At 41.9% G+C, this 20,602-nt stretch overlaps 1 protein-coding gene across 5 annotated transcripts in view; it reads left to right on the forward strand.

Annotated features, from left to right (window-relative positions):
- The window catches only part of FAM135A (family with sequence similarity 135 member A), a 98,371-nt gene that overhangs the window by 63,669 nt on the left and 14,100 nt on the right, over nt 1-20,602 (forward strand). For 3 of the 5 annotated variants that reach the window (XM_040428634.1, XM_040428632.1, XM_040428631.1), the window contains 6 exons: nt 2,580-2,657; nt 8,923-8,972; nt 9,167-9,322; nt 10,380-10,453; nt 10,775-10,929; nt 13,758-16,041. In XM_040428634.1, the coding sequence (XP_040284568.1) occupies nt 2,580-2,657; nt 8,923-8,972; nt 9,167-9,322; nt 10,380-10,453; nt 10,775-10,929; nt 13,758-16,041 (2,797 nt within the window). The remainder of the gene's footprint in view (nt 1-2,579; nt 2,658-8,922; nt 8,973-9,166; nt 9,323-10,379; nt 10,454-10,774; nt 10,930-13,757; nt 16,042-20,602) is intronic. The other 2 variants (XM_040428636.1, XM_040428635.1) reach the window with 2 other exon arrangements.

Below are 20,602 nucleotides of genomic sequence, written 5' to 3' on the forward strand. Positions count from 1 at the left end.
TTTCTTTGAACTCTGAACATTGTATGGCTCCATAAATGGACATCCGGGTGTTACCAATCTTCTTGTCAAAGGTGTTGCCACACAGTCAGACAGAAAGTTGTCAATTTAGGGTCCATTCACATGTCCGTAGTGCATTGCGGATCCGCAATACACAGGGCTGGCACCCCCATAGAAATGCCTATTCTTGTCCGCAAGAATAGGACATGTTCTATTTTTTTCCGAAGCCGCGGACCGGAAGATCGGCAGCGCGCTCCGGAAATGTGGATGCGGACAGCACACTGTGTGCTGTCCGCATCCATTCCTGCCCCATAGAGAATGAATGGGTCCGCACCCGTTCCGCAATTTGCGGAACGGATGCGGACGCATTATTTAGGACGTGTGAATGGAGCCTTAGGCTCCATTCACATGTCCGTGGTGTGTTGCGGACCCGCAAATTGCGGATCCACAACACACCCGCCCGGCACCCCTATAGAAATGCCTATTCTTGTCCGCAAGCTGCGGACAAGAATAGAACATGTTCTATCTTTTGCGGAGCTGCGGACCCGAAGATCGGGGCCGCGCTCCGCAAATGCGGATGCATACATTCCGTCCCCATAGAAAATGAATGGGTCCGCACCCGTTCCGCAAAATTGCGGAACGAATGCGGACCCATTTGCGGACGTGTGAATGGAGCCTTAGTCTTAAATTTCTAGGACAGAGGAACTGCACAACACAGAGATATAAGAAAAGATGATGCTGGCTTGTTATTTATGTGGAATACATACATGTTAAAGGGGTGGTGCAGGCAGTATATAATGATGACCTACCCTTGGGATGGGTCATCAATATCTGATCTGCTGGGGGACCAACACCTGGAACTCCCGCCGTTAGCTGTTTGAAGAGGAGGTGGCACTTCATGAGAGCGTGTCCTCTCCCTGGCAGCGGTTGGGTAGTTTAGTTACAAGTACTTGCTCTATTCAAGTGAATACAGTGAGTACTTATAATTACTCTGAGACGATGGGCAGTGTAATAAAGAGGAAGCATCACTCGCATTGAGTGCCACCTCCTCTTCAAACAGCTGGCGTGTCGGACCCCTGCAGATCAGATATTGATGACTTATCCTGAGGGTCATCACCATGCCTGCACCACCCCTTTTAGTAAAAAAGACATATCAGGAGCGGTCCATTAAATGTATAAAATGAAAAATCAATAAAACCTGTAAGTATACTCTTATATATAGGATTTCTGCTAGGTGGGGCCCCTGCTAGATGTCGAAGCAGTGTGGATGAAATGAAAAGCTGCCCCTGCATGTCTGTAAACTGACTGCTGGCAGAAACTAAGCTCTAATCATACACGTCCATCTATAAAAGAATGAGACCAGACTTTATTCCAATAGCAGTGGGTCTCTTTGGTCGGTTTTCTGTAGCGTTTGATCAGTGAATGAATAATTGTAAATTTGCATGTGTTTATTGTTGAAAACTATGCGGAATTTCAGAAAATTCTGAAGGGTTCACAGACTTTCTAGCAATTCTTAATGGCATTTATTGTATTGTATTATTAGTAGACGTTGCTTGTCTCATAATGTTGCTTGGATATTTTTTAGGATAGAGCTGAGAATAACCTCTGGTTTGGGAACATTGGTGCCTTCATTTATTCTAATTACTAACACTGGGGGTTGGGTGTCCCTTTCCTGAAGCCCATAGAGAGACCACCACACAGCTCCTTGATCACATCTGTGAAACGTGCATGTTCTCCGCCAGCGTAGGGCCTACTTTTCACAGCTTTGTCCTTTTTCCTGTAGTGTTAGTTTATTCTCTTCTTTATTCTCCCATGCTTGATTATGATGTACATGTGTCTTTCCATGCCGTGTAACCATCGCACAGTACAACATGAAAAGATAGAACTGCCAGATGTAGTCCTCATTAGGCCTCTTTCACACGACAGTATGGCTTTTTCAGTGTTTTGCGGTCCGTTTTAAACGGATCCGTTGTTCCGTTTTTTGTTTCCGTTGTGTTTCCGTTCCGTTTTTCCGTATGGCATATACAGTATACAGTAATTTCATAGAAAAAATTGGGCTGGACATAACATTTTCAATAGATGGCTCCGCAAAAAACGGAACGGATACGGAAGACATACGGATGCATTTCCGTATGTGTTCCGTTTTTTTTGCGGACCCATTGACTTAAATGGAGCCACGGAACGTGATTTGCGGGCAATAGGACATGTTCTATCTTTTAACGGAAATACGGAAACGGAATGCATACGGAGTACATGCCGTTTTTTTTGCGGAACCATTGAAATGATGGTTCCGTATACGGAACGCAAAAAACGGCCCGCAAAACAAAAAAAAAAAAAAAAAAACGGTCGTGAGAAAGAGGCCTTACCCTGTGCATTCACGCCTTACTATGCGGTCTGATGGAGAGTACTAAATGCAGCAGGGCTTCAATGTACATCATAGAAAAGCTAAGGTCTAAATCTACTAGCTCTCTGTGCTTTACTCGACAACTGTCCTTCACGTCTCACTAACACCACGTTAAGTCATAAAGCACAGATATGACAGGAATGTAATTAGTACATATGTGTGCCATCCTTACAATCAGCCAAGCCCCGCATGCAGGTCCTTTATGAACGTCTTCTCAGAAGAAAATACCCGTGGCCTGCAAGAGACGACGCTCTGGGTATGTTGAAAAGGCTAGTGATATATGATAGCTCTGTTACACACTGTAATTGTATATCAATGTTTTTTTAAAGGGATTCTGTCCCCAAGTTTTAGGCTATAGAGATACGGACATGCACAGCTAGATCGCCGCTAGCATGTCTGCAATCTACTGGTCCTAAAGGGCTGTGTGCTTTTATTTTCTTTAAAAAAGGATTTTAGAGATATGTAAATTAGTCTTGTAAGGTGCCCAAGGGGCTGTACGAACCTTCCTGGTGCCCAGCCACGCCCACCTGTGAAGGAGCCCAGCACCGCCTATGCCCTCCGAATCTCCTCCTTTCGTCACCGATAGATTGCTGTAATCTCGCGATGCGCGAGCTTGCGCATGCGCAGTTTCTTCCCTGAGGCTAATGCCAGCACAGGGAAGGAACACTATACCGGCGCTACGCATGCGCGAGCTCGCGGCAATCTATCGGTGACGAAAGGAGGAGATTCGGAGGGCATAGGCGGTGCTGGGCTCCTTCACAGGCGGGCATGGCTGGGCACCAGGAAGGTTCGTACAGCCCCTTGGGCACCTTACAAGACTAATTTACATATCTCTGAAATCCTTTTTTAAAGAAAATAAAAGCACACAGCCCTATAGGACCGGTATATTGCAGACATGCTAGCGGCGATCTAGCCGTGCATGTCCGTATCTCTAGAGCCAAAAACTTGGTGACAGAATCCCTTTAATTCCGGATACAGTAGCACTTGTTTTACCGCCTGATCCCTGCAACAGTATACATTTCTATAGCAAGGGCGGAAGGACCTAGGGTTTCCACATACTTCACTGCCAGCCTTGGTTATGGATATATGGAAATTACAGAATGCTAGAACAGCTCAAAGCAATATTGTATCATTAAAAGATTATCAGAATTACTATATATATTCATTCCAGTAGTTTACTACGTGATTTGTACATTACAGCACTGCAGACTATCCATTTGACTTAAAGGGAACCTGAGATGTGTCCTGCGAGCTAGCGCATGCGCAGTTCCTTCCCTGAGGCTGATGCCAGCACAGGAAAGGAATCGCGAGATTACGGCGCTCTGGCTTTCTGACGTCTGGGAGCAAGGAGGAGATTCTGAGGATGCGGGGCGGTGCTGGGCTCCTTCACGCTGGACTCATCTCACGTACAGGACACATCTCAGGGTAATTTGCATATGGATCAAATAGTTTTTTTTCCACAATAAAAGCACACAGCTATGGGGACTGGGTATTATGGATGTGCTAGCGGCCATCTAGCGACCTATGTTCTCAGGTCTATACATTACATCCCGGTGACAGGTTCCCTTTAAAGGGAATGTGTCACCCATCAATTTTTTTTTCTACTAGTTAACCTCTTCCGAACACAAAGCGTACAGGTATGCCCTGATGTCCTGGTACTTAAAGACACAGGGCGTACCTGTACGCCCTGTGTATTTCCGATCACCGGTTATCGGAACAAGGTGCCTGCTCAAATCATTGAGCAGGCACCTTGGCTAAATGCGCGGGGGGGGGGGTCCCGTGATCCCGTGATCCCGTGATCCCCCTGTGTCGGTGATCACCGCAAACCGCTGGTCAATTAAGACCTGCGGTTTGCGGCTTTTCATGTTGCGGGCGGCGGCGGTGCCATCGGGTCCCCATGGGGCTGTAAACAAAAATGTCATTTTCCCCAAATAAAGTTTAAAAAAATTGCTAAAAAATATGGGGGAAAAAAAAAAGTTGACATATTAGGTATCGCCACGTCCATATTGACCGGCTCTATAAACATATCACATGACCTAACCCCTCAGATGAACACCGTAAAAAATAAAAACTGTGCTAAATAAACCATTTTTTGTCACCTTACATGACACAAAGTGCAACAGCAAGCGATCAAAAAGGCGTACGCCCACTAAAATAGTACCAATCTAACCGTCACCTCATCCCGCAAAAAATGAGACCCTACCTGAGACAATCGCCCAAAAAATAAAAAAACTATGGCTCAGAATATGGAGACACTAAAACATCATTTTTTTTGTTTTAAAAAAGCTGTTATTGTGTAAAACCTACATAAATAAAAAGTATATTAGGTATCGCCGCGTCCGTATCGACCGGCTCTATAAAAATATCACATGACCTAACTCCTCAGATGAACACCGTAAAAAATAAAAACTGTGCTAAATAAACAATTTTTTATCACCTTACATCACAAACTGTGTAATAGCAAGCGATCAAAAAGTGATATGCACCCCAAAATAGTGCCAATCAAACCGTCATCTCATCCCGCAAAAAATGAGACCCTACCTAAGATAATCGCCCAAAAACTGAAAAAACTATGGCTCTCAGACTATGGAGACACTAAAACATGATTTTTTTTGTTTCAAAAATGAAATCATTGTGTAAAACTTACATAAATAAAAAAAATTGTATACATATTAGGTATTGCCGCATCCGTGATAACCTGCTCTATAAAAAAAAAAGTTGCCAAAACAGCTATTTCTTGTTACCTTGCCTCACAAAAAGTGTAATATAGAGCAACCAAAAATCATATGTACCCTAAACTAGTACCAACAAAACTTCCACCCTATCCCGTAGTTTCTAAAATGGGGTCACTTTTTTGGAGTTTCTACTCTAGGGCTGCATCAGGGGGGCTTCAAATGGGACATGGTGTCAAAAAAAACAGTCCAGCAAAATCTGCCTTCCAAAAACCATATGGCATTCCTTTCCTTCTGCGCCCTGCTGTGTGCCCGTAGAGCAGTTTACGACCACATATGGGGTGTTTCTGTAAACTACAGAATCAGGGCCATAAATAGTGAGTTTTGTTTGGCTGTTAACACTTGCTTTGTAACTGGAAAAAAAATATAAAAAAAATATTAAAATGGAAAATCTGCCAAAAAAGTGAAATTTTGAAATTGTATCTCTATTTTCCATTATTTCTTGTGGAACACCTAAAGGGTTAACGACGTTTGTAAAAATCAGTTTTGAATACATTGAGGGGTGTAGTTTCTAGAATGGGGTCATTTTTGGGTGGTTTCTATTATGTAAGCCTCACCAAGTGACTTCAGACCTGAACTGGTCCTAAAAAAGTTGGTTTTTGAAAATTTCTGAGAAATTTCAAGATTTACTTCTAAGCCTTGTAACGTCCCCCAAAAATAAAATGTCATTCCCAAAATGATCCTAACATATGGGAAATGTAAAGTAATAACTATTTTTGTAGGATTTAATATGTATTCTAGAAGTAGAGAAATTGAAACTTGGAAATTTGCTAATTTTTCGAAATTTTTGGCAAATTTGGTATTTTTTTTATAAATAAAAATGTATTTTTTTTCACTTCATTTTACCAGTGTCATGAAGTACAATATGTGATGAAAAAACTATCTTAGAATGGCCTGGATAAGTCAAAGCGTTTTAAAGTTATCACCACTTAAAGTGACTCTGGTCAGATTTGCAAAAAATTGCCTGGTCCTTAAGGTGAAATAGGGCTGTGTCCTTGAGGAGTTAAACCCAGATAGTTACACATATCCCTTTTTCACATCTATTTTATTTTCTTGTTGTAGATTTTTTTATTCTGTTGCTAGAACATGAGTATGGGGGCTGCCATCTTGATTGAGCTGTTAACAGCATCTAGCGATGTGCTTTACAGCAGCTAGCCGTAGACACGATAGACCCGAGAAGACCCACTGACTTCTGTGGAAGAGTTTTCTAATCATGTCCTGTGCCGAGGTCAGGAAGGAGTAGATAAGCCGTAATATCACCTATTCTCAATGGTGGATGCTTTGCTATCCATATATAGGTGATATCTGTCATTGTAATCCTGACTGTGAGATGACAGTGAATGTTACTGACCAAGAAGTGGGGCCTATTATAAGGCTTAGTGGCCAGTGTAACAACTGCAGGATTATTATTTTTTTTATATAGATAGTGACATGGACAATTAAAGATAACATATCATCAAAAATAACAATCAAAAATTCTTTAAAAATGTGTTTAACATATTTAGATTTAAACAATAGGGCATTTATGATGACTCTTTCCCTTTACGACATATTTAACCACTTCCCGTCACAAGGGCGAATAACCATCGTCCTGTTTCTCCTCCGTCATCGCCCCAGTGCTCCATCTTACCTGAGCTTCTTGCTGCTGGTGTTAGTAAAGACTGAGCAAGAGTTTTGTTGTGATAGCCATGATTAACCCTAATTATGCTGATCACAGTGCAGATAAAGGTACCAGGCTCCGAGTCTGGAGGCTCTCTATGGAGAGCCCGGGCCTGACAGATGCCAGATCCGTTTTTGGAGATGAAAGATTCCAAACATGGATGAGGAAAATTCCATTCTTCCTTCTCCGGGATCTGTCCTCCCTTTTCCATGAGATCTACTTTGGCTCTTTGAGCTTTGGCTTTATTTTTCCGGATGTAAATGTTAGTGAATTTGCCGGGGCTATGGCCTTGGCCCAGCCCCCGCCATGCCCCCACCACTTCCCAGTGGCGAGGACAGCATAAAAACGCTGCTTGCCACACAATCTGTACCTAGTCTGAAAAAGGGGTGTGTCTGCAGGAAAGGGGCATGTCTTAATAGCCAGTGTTGTGCGCCACAATTCTGGCCTAAAGTTCTGTCACCGTGATAAATGTAATGCACGTCTACACAGCGTGTCTGAGTATAAGGATTTTGGGGGTCATTTATTAAGAATGGCGTTTCAGATGGCAGTCAAGTCTCTGCACTGGTGGTGGATCCGCAGGAGTTATAAAGAGGCACCGGCCACTACATAACTTTGGCATATCCAGCGCCAGTTCTAGATGTAAGCTAGCTTCCGAGCCGTCTTACATTTAGACCATTTTCTACTCCTAAAACAGGCGTAGAAAATGATGAATGAGACTGGGCTGCTGGCCCTTCCCCGCCCGCTCTACGCCCAGATTTTTAGACCTAGTGGGAGCAGGGAAAAGTTGCAGATTGTGGCACAATTAACCTTTGCGCCGCAATCTGTGCCAGAAATATGCCTAATATAGGTGTATTTCTGATGGTAAATGACCCCCTTTGTGTGTACAGATCTCCTTTGGTGTCTAGCCAGCATCCATCGTATGAAAGCCTGATCTCATTTAAATCCCATCATTGTCTGACTTTCTTCTGTATTGTCTTATCCGTTCTTGACATGTTTCTTAATGCTTGTCTCAAGATCTCTGTTGTGATCTTTAGGAGACATTTACAGAAGATGCTATAGAATACTGGTGATGTCCCCTTACAGGGTTACTCCATTTGAAGGGCGGCAAGTGACAGATGTGATATAGGAGTATTGAGTAATGCACAGAAGTCCTGACAAGTTGTTGCTGAGGTTCACTTTAGGGCAAAAAGAGCAAACTGATAATGTCTGGCTCTGTTAAAGCCAAAGTTTGGAATTTGCCAAAAATGTATAGTTCCACTTGCAGTTCCTTATATGATGGCCTCTGCTGCAGAAAGCATGACAAGGGGAAGATTACTTGTGGCAGGTCTGTTTTAGGAACTATTTGTGCCCCCACCTAAATGAAAGATTGTGGAGCATCTGTGTTATGCAGTTCCTCTGATATTCATCCTGCTGGGTGTTACCAGTTATACCCGGGTGTGTCACTACAAACCATCACTATCTCGTCAGTGTCTGACTGGTTAAGGGCTTGTTCATATGACCGTGTGAAGCCTGTGCTGTGGACCGCAAATTGCGGTCCGCTAAGCACGGGCATCTGCTGTGTGGCAGCTGCATAGGGATCGCGGTCCGCTCTGTAGTGGTTCCGTTCCGCATCTCTGGATTTGCGGACCCATTGAAATGAATGGGTCCGCATTCGTGATGCGGAATGGCCACAGAACGGGACCTGTGTATTGCGGATCCGCAAATGCGGGCATGGGCTTCACACGGTCGTGGGAACGAGCCCTAACGCTGAGTATTTTGGAGCAGGTTTTGAGGCACATTTTCATGTTGGTTTTCCAGCAGGAAGGAGAAGGATAAGTCCTTCCTTTATATCTCCAATTCATTTTAAATCCACTTCTGGCTTTGGCTGAAAAACCTGCAGGAAAATCTGCCCCAAAACCTCCTCCAAAAAACCCTAATAGTAAATCTGCCGACTAACCAGGGGCACATGTAAAATCATGCCTGCGGTGGTTCCCTTTACACTCTGCACATTGGAAGTTATTCCCACTGTTTAGATCCATATATTATTTCATTTGTCGGGTGCACCTGCTTTAATGGGAATTCAGTTTATATTATACTACATTTATTTGCAGGATTCATGACATCTTACATATAATATTTTATTTATTCAGAAAAGATTGATGTGGACGCCCGTCTCGCAGAACTGTGTGAGGATGTCAAGGTATCTAGATATTAAAATTCTCGTCTGTTTCGCATGTGACTGCCACAAGTCATATTGTGAAGGCATTTGTATTTCATTTATACATCCCAGCATCATATTAGTCCTCCTGCTTAGGTCACTGGACATGCATGTCATATCATAAATGCTCTGTTATGAATACGGCCCAATAAATAACTTATTCCGTCTTTCATCAGAAAATTGATAATCCTGACGAATTGGCAGAACTGATTAATATGAACCTGGCACAGCTTTGTTCACTGCTGATGGCGCTTTGGGGACAGTTTCTTGAAGTCATCGTTTTGCAAGATGAAATCACAAGCATTGTTGCACAGGAACATCACATGCTGAGAGTGAGCAGCCATCTTCTAAAGCTTTTACTATGTCTACTCTTACGTTGAGCTTTTGTATTGTAACATCTTTACATACAGTTTCTAAAACCACTCCTTGTATTTCATGAACTTGACATTGGAGAAAGCAGGATCTATGATATGCAAACAGGTCCACCTTTGTCCTGCTAATGTGCAGTAACAGCTCCTTTCATATCAACCTTAGAATAGTCTAGTACATAATACTTTTTCCATCTTATAAAGTTATGGCATATCTCTTTATGATCCAAGGAGGTCTGGCCTTTGGGACTCCCAACAATTCTTGGCACCTGAACCGATCATCTGCCTGAAGAAGCCGCAGCTCTATGGTCATCAGTATCATATCACTAGGGATCCAACTCCTGACAACCCCATCAATCAGTTGGCTGTGCATCGAAGCTGCCACCAGAACATGCACATTGGTTAGTGGCAGTAGGTGGTAGTGCAGCTCTCTCCCATTCAGGTGACTTGGAGAGACCGGCAGTACTATTCATTCACGGGCACTAACCCACTGTACAGGGCTGTGCATGTTCTGGTGCCAGTTTCATTGTACAGCCAGCTGATCAGTGAGGGTGCCTGAAATTGAACCCCAAGTGATATGATATTGATGACCTATCTTAAGGATAAGTCACCAATGATAAAGTCCTGGAAAACCCATTTAAAGCCCAAACTGGACAGCATCCTTAAAGGGGTTGTCTCAAGGATGTGCCATCAATGTCAGAATGAGGTACCTGAAGTGAAGGAGAGCGCACAGCACAAGTGCGGCCACCCTCTAATCACATCTGTGGGAGTTCTGAAAATAGCGCTCACTTTTCTATTTTCGGAACTTCTATAGCAGTGAATTGGAGGCAAGCCGCACGTGCGCAGTGTGCTCTTCTTCACTTCAGGGTCCCCGTTCTGGAGATAGGAGCAGGTCCCAGCGGTGGAGCCTGCACCTTTGTGACATTAATGGCATATCCTTGCAATATGTCATCAGTGTTTGAGGAGGTAAACTGGACTGTATGCAGTGTTGTCACTACTTGTCTCCCTGTCTGTTTGTTAGGTCCGTAGATTTGCAGAAGCTTTCTTTTGCCTTGAGCATCCTAGACAAGCTGCCCTGGCATACCAAGAACTGCAGTGAGTATGCAAATTATAGATTTCTTATAAGTTATCAGCTTGGAATTTGGGAAATTGTAAATGTATTATACCCGTGGTCAGAAGTGTGTAAAAGAGTGATTACATTGCAATAAATGGCCCCGAGTCTATTCAAGTCAGTGTCTGGGTGCTACAGGGGATGCACATTCTATATCCAACACTTCCCTATAATTCTTCGGAAGTTATACCTTACCAATATGATAAATCTGTATATTCTGCTTCATATTTTAATGAAATATGTTATTGGTTAACCTTATGATTTCTTAATCACTTATTGATGTTTTTTGATTTTTGTCTCCACAGCGCCCAAAGTCACCTCCAAATGTCAACTGCTATAAAGAGTTCCACTTACTTCAGTTCTCTTCCACCTCTGCCCATAGAGTGTTGTGAGCTGGACGGAGACTTTAACGTTCTGCCAATTATTTTTGAAGATAGGTATTTAGATTACATTACAGAAGGTATGTACAGGTTATGGCAGCGTATGGAAATATCCATTATGCCTTTTATCTGACTGCTGGACAGGTTTTTCCATTAACTGTATGAGATGTAGAAAAATATCCTTCAGGCTCTTTGTTGGGAGCTCAGGCACTATCAGTAGTTACATTTTTAACCTTTGCACTGCTGGATGAGAAATGTATACAGCCAAAGGCAGTAAGCAGCAGTGATGGCCAGTTCGCAGTGTTCGCCAGCGAACACAAGCGGGCTGCCATCTTTAGTAAGGTAGACTCACCCGTCCGGCGATACACAGGTAAGCCCTTACCTGTGCCGCGAGCCGGTCTGAAATCAAATGAGGTCAGCGGGAGCAGGCAGTTCCGAGAACTGACCGCATTTGATTTCAGACCGGCTCGCGGCACAGGTAAGGGCTTACCTGTGCATCGCCGGACGGGTGAGTCTACCTTACTAAAGATGGCAGCCCGCATGTGTTCGCTGGCGAACACTGCGAACTGGCCATCACTGGTAAGCAGGACCATTTCTTCATTGTGAGCGATGCACTGAACCCCTTAACTTAGCATTTAGGTGTGCCCTGCTAGCATTGAGTTGTTTTATATCAGTTCACATCATCAGTGTGCTGCTAATGTGGGTGGCAGCAGGTATTTGAAAATATCCCCATCTACGTCATCACTGTTCCACCCTATTTTCTGCACAAAGAGTTTATATGCTAAGGATTTGAGGAGCTGAGTTCACATTGTGTTTGCCCATTGTTAGTCTCCTGATGGGCCATGTTGCTATATATTTTATCAAAACATGAGCAGTTTTTAATTCTATTCTGGTACTGACTTAAAGAGGACCTTTCATGTTTATTTTATTTTTTTAGTTTAGATAAATACCTTTCCTCGTGGAGTACCCCTCGTTGATGCTGCCACCCTGCCTGTTTTTTTTCAAATATCGCTCTTACGTCCCGCTGTGCCCCCATGCAGTTTTCCCGCTCAGTATGTTAATCCTGAGCATCAGTACAGGGAGGAGGAGACGCCAGGGTTTCTCAATGGGCTGTATACATACAGGGAGAAAAAAAGGAGAGCTTTCCTTTCTCCCTAGCTGTGACACTCTCCGCTGTGATTGGACCGCAACACAGCCAGGGAGAAGGACCGATTAACATACTGAGCGGGAAAACTGCAGGGGGGCACATCAGGGCGCAGGAGCGATATTTGATAAAACAGGCAGGGTGGCAGCAAGTTAAGGTATTTATCTAAACTTTAAAAAAAAACATGAAAAGGTCCTCTTTAAGGACAAACTGGGGGAAATTTATCGAAACTGGTTTAAAGGAAAATGTGCTTAGTTGCCCATAGCAACCAATCAGATTCCAACTTTAATTTTCCAAAGGAGCTCTGAACAATAAAATCTGATCGATTGCTATGGGCAACTAAGCCAGTTTTCCTTTTTGATAAATCTCCACTGTGTAGATATTTAAGATTTGGTGGCCAGGGTTGATTATTGTCCACCAGGCAGCTATGTTAGCTCAGTGCCATTGTTCTGGCCTATTTCCCCTTTTCCTTTTTTGACTATGTAAAAATATAAAATCTATTTAAATCACTTTCAGAGCAGATCAATTAAAGGTAAAGTTTTATCTCAATCCATGTTTTATGAGATAACAACATTCTCACACGTTCTGCAGGCAAATCTCTTACTGGTTCAACTAGTTGTTTAGATGCGCTGATGCAGACTCTGGGCTGCAAAAACTCCTATTGGGATTGAAACCCCTGTAAACTTCCTGACACCAGGTACACAGGTGAAACTTGAAAAATTAGAATATCGTGCAAAGTTCATTTATTTCAGTAATGCAACGTAAAAGGTGAAACTAATATATTAGATAGACTTATTACATGCAAAGCGAGATATTTCAAGCCTTTATTTGTTATAATTTGGATGATTATGGCTTACAGCTTATGAAACCCCAAAGTCACAATTTTGAGGTCCCCTTTGCTCAGGGAGTATGGATTAATTAGATGACTAGAGTGTGACACTTTGAGCCTAGAATATTGAACCTTTTCACAATATTCTAATTTTAAGCTGCATTAATGCAATTCCTTTTAATTTGCATTACTGAAATAAATGGACTTTTGCACAAAATTCAAATTTTTTGAGTTTCACCTGTATGTACCCCAAAATGTTTTACCGTCTATGATTTCTAGTCCTGCAGAGTCTTATTTGTGGTCACTTCTTTCAGTATAGAAAAAGCTTTTTGCATTCACTAAGAGTATATTCACACTTGCCAAATTTAATCACAAATCCGAGATAAGCATTTGGATTTCTGCTGTAGATGTGCAGTTGGAACTTGGAATATGCGGAAGTAAGTAGCTTGCATCTTATTTCTGTGGCACCGCAGAAACTGTGCATGGAAATTTTCCATACCATGTGAGTGGGTTGCAGAAACCCCATTCATGTGCATGGGAAGTGATTTCACATGGATTTTAGTGCAGAATCCTTACCAAATTCTGTGTGAAATCAGAAGTGATATCTTGAAACTGTACAGCACAACTTGAAATGACATTGCTCAGATGCACAATGTGGTGCTTTATGATTCTTATGTAAGACTATATGAGATCTTTATTTGTGTTCTTATATTAGTGCTTACTCTAGTTGTTGCTCAGAGGTCTAAAAACTGGGTTTAAGTATTGTAAATCAAAGTAAAAGAAATGGGCAAAAATTGCAATGAATTTCACAGATATCGGTCTTTTAATTCATTAGCTCTATGTGTTTATCAACAACAGACTAAATGCTTTATATTTTGTGGTAGGATGCTGGGAAAATCTAATGTTTTTATTTAAATTTTTATTTCACATTGCAGATTTAGATGGGCCTTGGCTTGGTGCTAATAACCTTCAAAAATCGGATTCTAATAAAATGGAAAAAGCGGACAGTGAAGATGGATACGTTTATGGTCTTGTCAGCCCAGAGCTAAAAGTCGCTTCTGAAGTTTCTGCTCCACACTGGTGTCTAGAAGGTGAAAAGCAGCAGGCTAAAATGCTAAAGTCTAAAAATGAAGATGACAATAAGTCAAAAGCTAAAGGAAATAAACTAATGAGAACAATGAAACCTGAAAATCCCAAAAAGATAGTTAAGCAGAATTCTAAAGACTCTGTGGTTTTAGTGAGCTACAAATGTTTAAAAGCTGCTACAGCAGAGGTTATGTCTAAACCATTTGAAGGCAGGCCTTCACATTGTCATAAAGATGGAGCTCACTCTAGTCAAGGGTTTCCAACAAGTGACACCAGATTGTCTGGGGTGCACACGTGGCAAAAGGGACAAAGCTCTCTGCCTTCAAACCTTGTCACAAACAAACCACTTTCTGTAAGTGGCGAGAGTTCCAAGGGAAACCAGAGTAGCCCCTTGGATTCTGCTAATCTAATCGCTTTCTCCACTGTTTCAGGTTCTCCCAGCACACAACAGTCAGGTACTGTGGTCGCGAAAATGGACAGTGTGCCTCAACAAGCTGAAAGGGGCAGTGTTGGTCAATCCACAGGACCTTCAGGAGTCAGGACAATACAGGTGAAGCCAAGTACCAAGAACTCCTATGAAGGTGAAAAAGTAACGGTTATATTTTCCTCCAAGTCTGAGGTATTGCGAGATGTTACCATTAAGGATGGAATTCCAGGACATGGGTTTCCTGCTTTGCCTGGTGGAGTAACACCATTACAGGAGACAGATTCAGTGTTTGAAAAGGATGTGGCAGTAGATACAAATATAAAATTATCAGGAAATGGAGACTCACTCTTGAAGCTAAAAAACCAGCCACATCCTACCTCAAAAGAGATCCACATAGTAGTGAGTGGGGATACAATAAAGTTACCTGATCTTAGCATTACCTGTGCATCTTCAAGATTTTCTGATTCCGGTGTAGAAAGTGAACCAAGCTCTTTTGCGACTCATCCAAATCCAGAATGCTGCTTGGAAAATGTAATAGAGCATGGTCCTGTTTCATCTGATAAAGTATTTTCACAGTTATTGCTCAAACCAGAATCTAATCTGAAAACTACTGTTGAGAGCCACTGTACAGAAAGCACGAGTGCCCTAAGTGAAATCCAGTCGTCTTTGACATCTATTAATTCCTTGCCATCCGATGATGAACTTTCACCAGATGAAAGTTCAAAGATCTCAGTTGTACCTGAGAGCCAGGTGAAAGATAGCAAGACTGTCCTAGACTTGGGGAGTGTTGATGTGCCAAAGTTTGATCTTAAAAAGTCCAACATTCTCACACAGCCTCAATGTGTTGTGTTTTCAGAAAGTGAAAATATCCCAGTGCATTCCTCCCTTTCAAGCATCAGAGACCTATTCCAGTTTGCTATTTCTGATGAGGAAACTCCAAATGAAGTAAAGAGTATTCCGGTTCCACTGCCAGGTTCTATAACCACTTTTCGAGAACCTCAAATTCCAGAAACCGTACTTTATAGCTCCCGTGTTTCACTTGATCCAGAGGTTATTGTGGTTGGAGAACAATCTGTGGTTTCTGGTTCAGTTGTTATTGATGATATTGGTGTGGAACCAAAAGATACTAAGCAGGACTTGTCTGAAGCCGTGAGTAGAAGTCCTCCTGCTGCTAAACTCACTTCTACAAACAGCACAGACATTGTGAAACAAGGTTTGGTTGAAAATTATTTTGGTTCTCAGAGTAGCACTGATATTTCTGAAATCAGCCCTGCAGATGACCTTAGATATGTTACTCCTGAAAAAGAACTTTCAAATTTGCAGTCAACTGGCCCACTTCTGCAAGATGATGATGAGGAGGAACAGGATGAAGAAATGATTGAAAATGGCTATTATGAGGAAACTGATGGCCCACTATACAAGTCAGAAGATCCTGAATGTGAAGTTATCCATGATTCAGCAAATAACAAATGTTTAAGATCTGAACACATTGGTTCTGAATATTTTAAAGATGCCATGACCATGCCAGGAGTTTGCACGACTAGCTGTTTATCCTTTTCCTATACATTAAAAGACTCCCCTTGTGGCACTGCATTTACTCTAAGGAATACATCTGATACTATTACAAAGCAACCTGGTGGTGCACTGTTTGACACGTCAACATCTATTGCTTGGTATGAAAGCTCTCCAAAACCATTAATGCTAGCGTAAGTATCATCCCCCCTGTTTTCATATTTTGAAATATGACTGTGGTTTTGCTGTAAAAATATCTTACCTGATATTTCTATCAATTCACTCCCAGACCTATGACAACATTTTCATTAAATTGATTACATTGTTTTATCTGACAAAGAAAGAGGTGGAGAGGTTGGATATTGTTAATTGTCTCACCAATTTAAAACTCTTTTTAAAACACATTTACTCACTTATCTGGAGGACTTTCTTTCCTGTCTGTGGGTGACCAGCAGCTCATTAAAGCACCTGCACCTCCCAGGATGCATTGCAATTAGCTATTGTTAACCCCTTTTTGATCTACATAGAAAATAGTCCCTCACATATAGCCCCAGAGATACAGTCATGGCCGTAAATGTTGGCACCCTGGAAATTTTTCAAGAAAATTAAGTATTTCTCAAAGAAAAGTATTGCAGTAACACGTTTTGCTATACACGTGTTTATTCCCTTTGTGTGTATTGGAACAAAACCAAAAAAGGGAGGAAAAAAAGCAAATTGGACATAATGTCACACCAAACTCCAAAAATGTTCTAGACAAAATTATTGGCACCCTTTCAAAATTGTGGATAAATAAGATTGTTTCAAGCATGTGATGCTCCTTTAAACTCACCTGGGGCAAGTAACAGGTGTGGGCAATATAAAAATCACACATGAAAGCAGATAAAAAGGAGAGAAGTTCACTTAGTCTGGGCGCGCCACACTAAGAATGGACAACAGAAAGAGGAGAAGAGGACTGTCTGAGGACTTGAGAACCAAAATTGTGGAAATGTATCAACAATCTCAAGGTTACAAGTCCATCTCCAGAGATCTAGATTTGCCTTTGTCCACAGTGCGCAACATTATCAAGAAGCTTGCAACCCATGGCACTGTAGCTAATCTCCCTGGGCGTGGACGGAAGAGAACAATTGATGAAAGGTGTCCACGCAGGATAGTCCAGAGGGTGGATAAGCAGCCCCAAACAAGTTCCAGATATATTCAAGCCGTCCTGCAGGCTCAGGGAGCATCCTTGTCAGCACGAACTATCCGTTGACATTTAAATGAAATTAAACGCTATGGCAGGAGACGCAGGAGGACCCCACTGCTGACACAGAGACATAAAAAAGCAAGACTACATTTTGCAAAAATGAACTTGAATAAGCCAAAATCCTTCTGGGAAAACGTCTTGTGGACAGATGAGACCAAGATAGAGCTTTTTGGTAAAGCACATCATTCTACTGTTTACCGAAAACGGAATGAGGCTTACAAAGAAAAGAACACAGTACCTACAGTGAAATATGGTGGAGGTTCATTGATGTTTTGGGGTTGTTTTGCTGCCTCTGGCACTGGGTGCCTTGAATGTGTGCAAGGCATCATGAAATCTGAGGATTACCAACGGATTTTGGGTCGCACTGTAGAGCCCAGTGTCAGAAAGCTGGGTTTGTGTCCGAGATCTTGGGTCTTCCAGCAGGACAATGACCCCAAACATACGTCAAAAAGGAGAGTTCTGAAGTGGCCAGCAATGAGTCCAGATCTAAATCCCATTGAACACCTGTGGAGAGATCTTAAAATTGCTGTTGGGAAAAGGTGCCCTTCCAATAACAGAGACCTGGAGCAGTTTGCTAAGGAAGAATGCTCCAAAATTCCGGGTGAGAGGTGTCAGAAGCTTATTGATGGTTATAGGAAGCGCCTGATTTCATTTTTATTTTTTCCAAAGGGTGTGCAACCAAATATTGAGTTAAGGGTGCCAACAATTTTGTCCAGCCCATTTTTGGAGTTTGGTGTAACATTATGTCCAATTTGCTTTTTTTCCTACCTTTTTTGGTTTTGTTCCAATACACACAAAGGGAATAAACACGTGTATAGCAAAACATGTGTTACTACAATACTTTTCTGTGAGAAATACTTAATTTTCTTGAAAAATGTCAGGGGTGCGAACATTTACGGCCATGCCTTTACATATGGTATGTAATGCCTACACAGTTTCCTTCTCCACTGTCTACAGAGAGAGAGAGATACTTTTATGAATTTAGAAGTAGGGATAAATGAAAGAAAGATGTCTGGGCTACTTCACCTGCTTCTCTATGAGGCCAGTATGCAAAAAATAAGAGGAGGGATAGAGTAGGGAAGATACTGAGCATGTTAGTCCACCTCTGAATGCATGAGAAGGTGGATCAGAAGGATAACAGTAGGGGGCGTCACCAGTAAAAAAATCCAATGTACATAAAAAAGAAATGGCATTATATTACATGTATGTTGCAATAATACTTCATCTGAAATGCCCTATTCATTGTATAGTAATACTTTTTATGGGGTAACCCCTTTATGCTTCAGTGACTCATATAGTACATAGCTGCTGTGTTTGTTTTTTGTTTTTTTGTCAAAAAGTGCTATTGCCAGATGTTGCTTTTAAATTGTAATAGTCATTTAAGTTTATTTTAATACATTATAGGGACAGTGGTGTTAAACATTTTCTTATTCTACTTTATTAGCTGCTTAAAGGAGTTTTGCCAATAAAAATGATTTCTTAGTTCCTGCAGCATGGCCCCTGAAACAGAAGATTCATACTTACCTGGTCCACGCCTCCTTCGCTCTCTCTATTTTCCAACCCGGCACTGTTTACAACCTGCTGGCTATGTGTCCACAAGCTGCAGGTCACCGCTGAAGCCAGTTATCGGTTGGAGCGGTGCATGTGACTATGCCCATAGCCAGTTGGATATAATCAGTGCCAGGATCGGAAGATGGCGACGATAACACCTCCCCCTTGTACAGCTATCTATGTATACACTTATCACTGAACAATAGAACGTTTGTGTGTGTATATATTTAAAATGTTGAACTTTATTAATACACCTTAAAAAATTGGAACGAGAGTGAATTCCTATGCAAAATAATGTTCACAATAAGGGTTATCCCTTGTATAGCTATAAATGCAACAATTGACACTAATTCTGGTCAGAATGTACTCCCACCCCTATCACTTTATGCGGGGTACATGGAGGAGGTATCTCTGCCAAAATTTAGCTTGCAAGGTGATAAACCCCTATCAATTGTAGAGCATCCACCAATTTTATGATGTGATGCATCCACAAATAAAGAAAGAAGGACCGAGCACAGGGCGGACAAAACTACTTCCAGGGAAAGGAGTGGGCAGAAATGCTTTATACAGTGTTCAATAAAAGCGCTGGTGCACGCTCACACTGTGTAGCCTCTAAATTCACCCCCAAATCCCCTAGTAATGTCGCCCTCACACAGATGATGCAGTGCCCGGGACGGCACAGCGCCCTACACCTAGCAGCTTCAGTCTGTATATGCCTATGTATCGCCCATTATATGCTATCTTAGGAGGGAGTGTCCTTTGATCATGGCTGATCAATGCTGTTAGCAGCAGCCGATTCTTAGTGCAGGAGCACTCTTGCAGCCCTCAACCCCCTGGCACTGCAGCAACGCCAAAAGACATTGCCACAGATTGAGGCCCTGCACCGCCGTCAAAAGACAAAGGACGGTTATTAAAGGGGTTCTCCGGGAATTAGGAAAATGAAAATGCTTAATTACTTTATTATACAGGTGAAACTCAAAAATGTGAATATCGTGCAAAGTTCATTTATCTCAGTAATGCAATTAAAAGGTGAAACTAACATATGAGATAGACTCATTACATGCAAAGCGAGATATTTCAAGCCTTTATTTGTTATAATTTGGATGATTATGGTTTACAGCTTATAAAACCCCAAAGTCACAATCTCAGGTACCCTTTGCTCAGGGGATATGGATTAATTAGCTGACTAGAGTGTGACACTTTGAGCCTAGAATATTGAACCTTTTCACAATATTCAAATTTTAGGTTGCATTAATGCCACCCCTTTTAAGTTGCATTACGGAAATAAATGAACTTTTGCACGATATTCAAATTTTTTGAGTTTTACCTGTAAATATATTCTGAAATACCGTTCATTATTTGTTATGGCTCGTTTTGTCTGGGGAGCAATCATCAGGGGAAACAAAATGGGCGCTGTCCTATTAGTTCACACAAAACCTGTCTTGATCATACATGAGGACAAGTTACTTCACAACACTGAGGTAAAGAGCTGCCTCATCCTCTATACTTGTCAGGGTTATGATCCTGAATACAGATGATAAGAACATTAGCTTAATCTCTGGGGAATTTAGTTCATGAGGAGACATGAAGTACAGAGTGGACGGACAGGACAGACTGGGGTGATGTGGGGCTGTGGTAATGAAGACTGTAAACAAGTGCTGCTGCTCATTAGCCACACCTCACCCTCCTCTCATATCTCCTCATCATCTCCATTCCCACAGAGATTCACCTGTATTCAGGATCATAACCCCTGACAAGCAGAGCAGAGAGGATGATGAGGCAGCACTATGGCTCATTGTGGTGAAGTAACTTGTCCCCATGTGTGATTAGGACAGGTTTTGTGTGTACTGATAGGGCGGCAGCCATTTTATTTCTCCTAATGATTGCTCCCTAGACAAAACAAGCCATTTTTAAGTAATGAAAGGTATTTGTGAATAAATTTGTTATAAAATAATATTTAA

Source organism: Bufo bufo, chromosome 4 (assembly GCF_905171765.1).
Source record: "Bufo bufo chromosome 4, aBufBuf1.1, whole genome shotgun sequence".
In the NCBI taxonomy this organism is placed as follows: domain Eukaryota; kingdom Metazoa; phylum Chordata; class Amphibia; order Anura; family Bufonidae; genus Bufo; species Bufo bufo.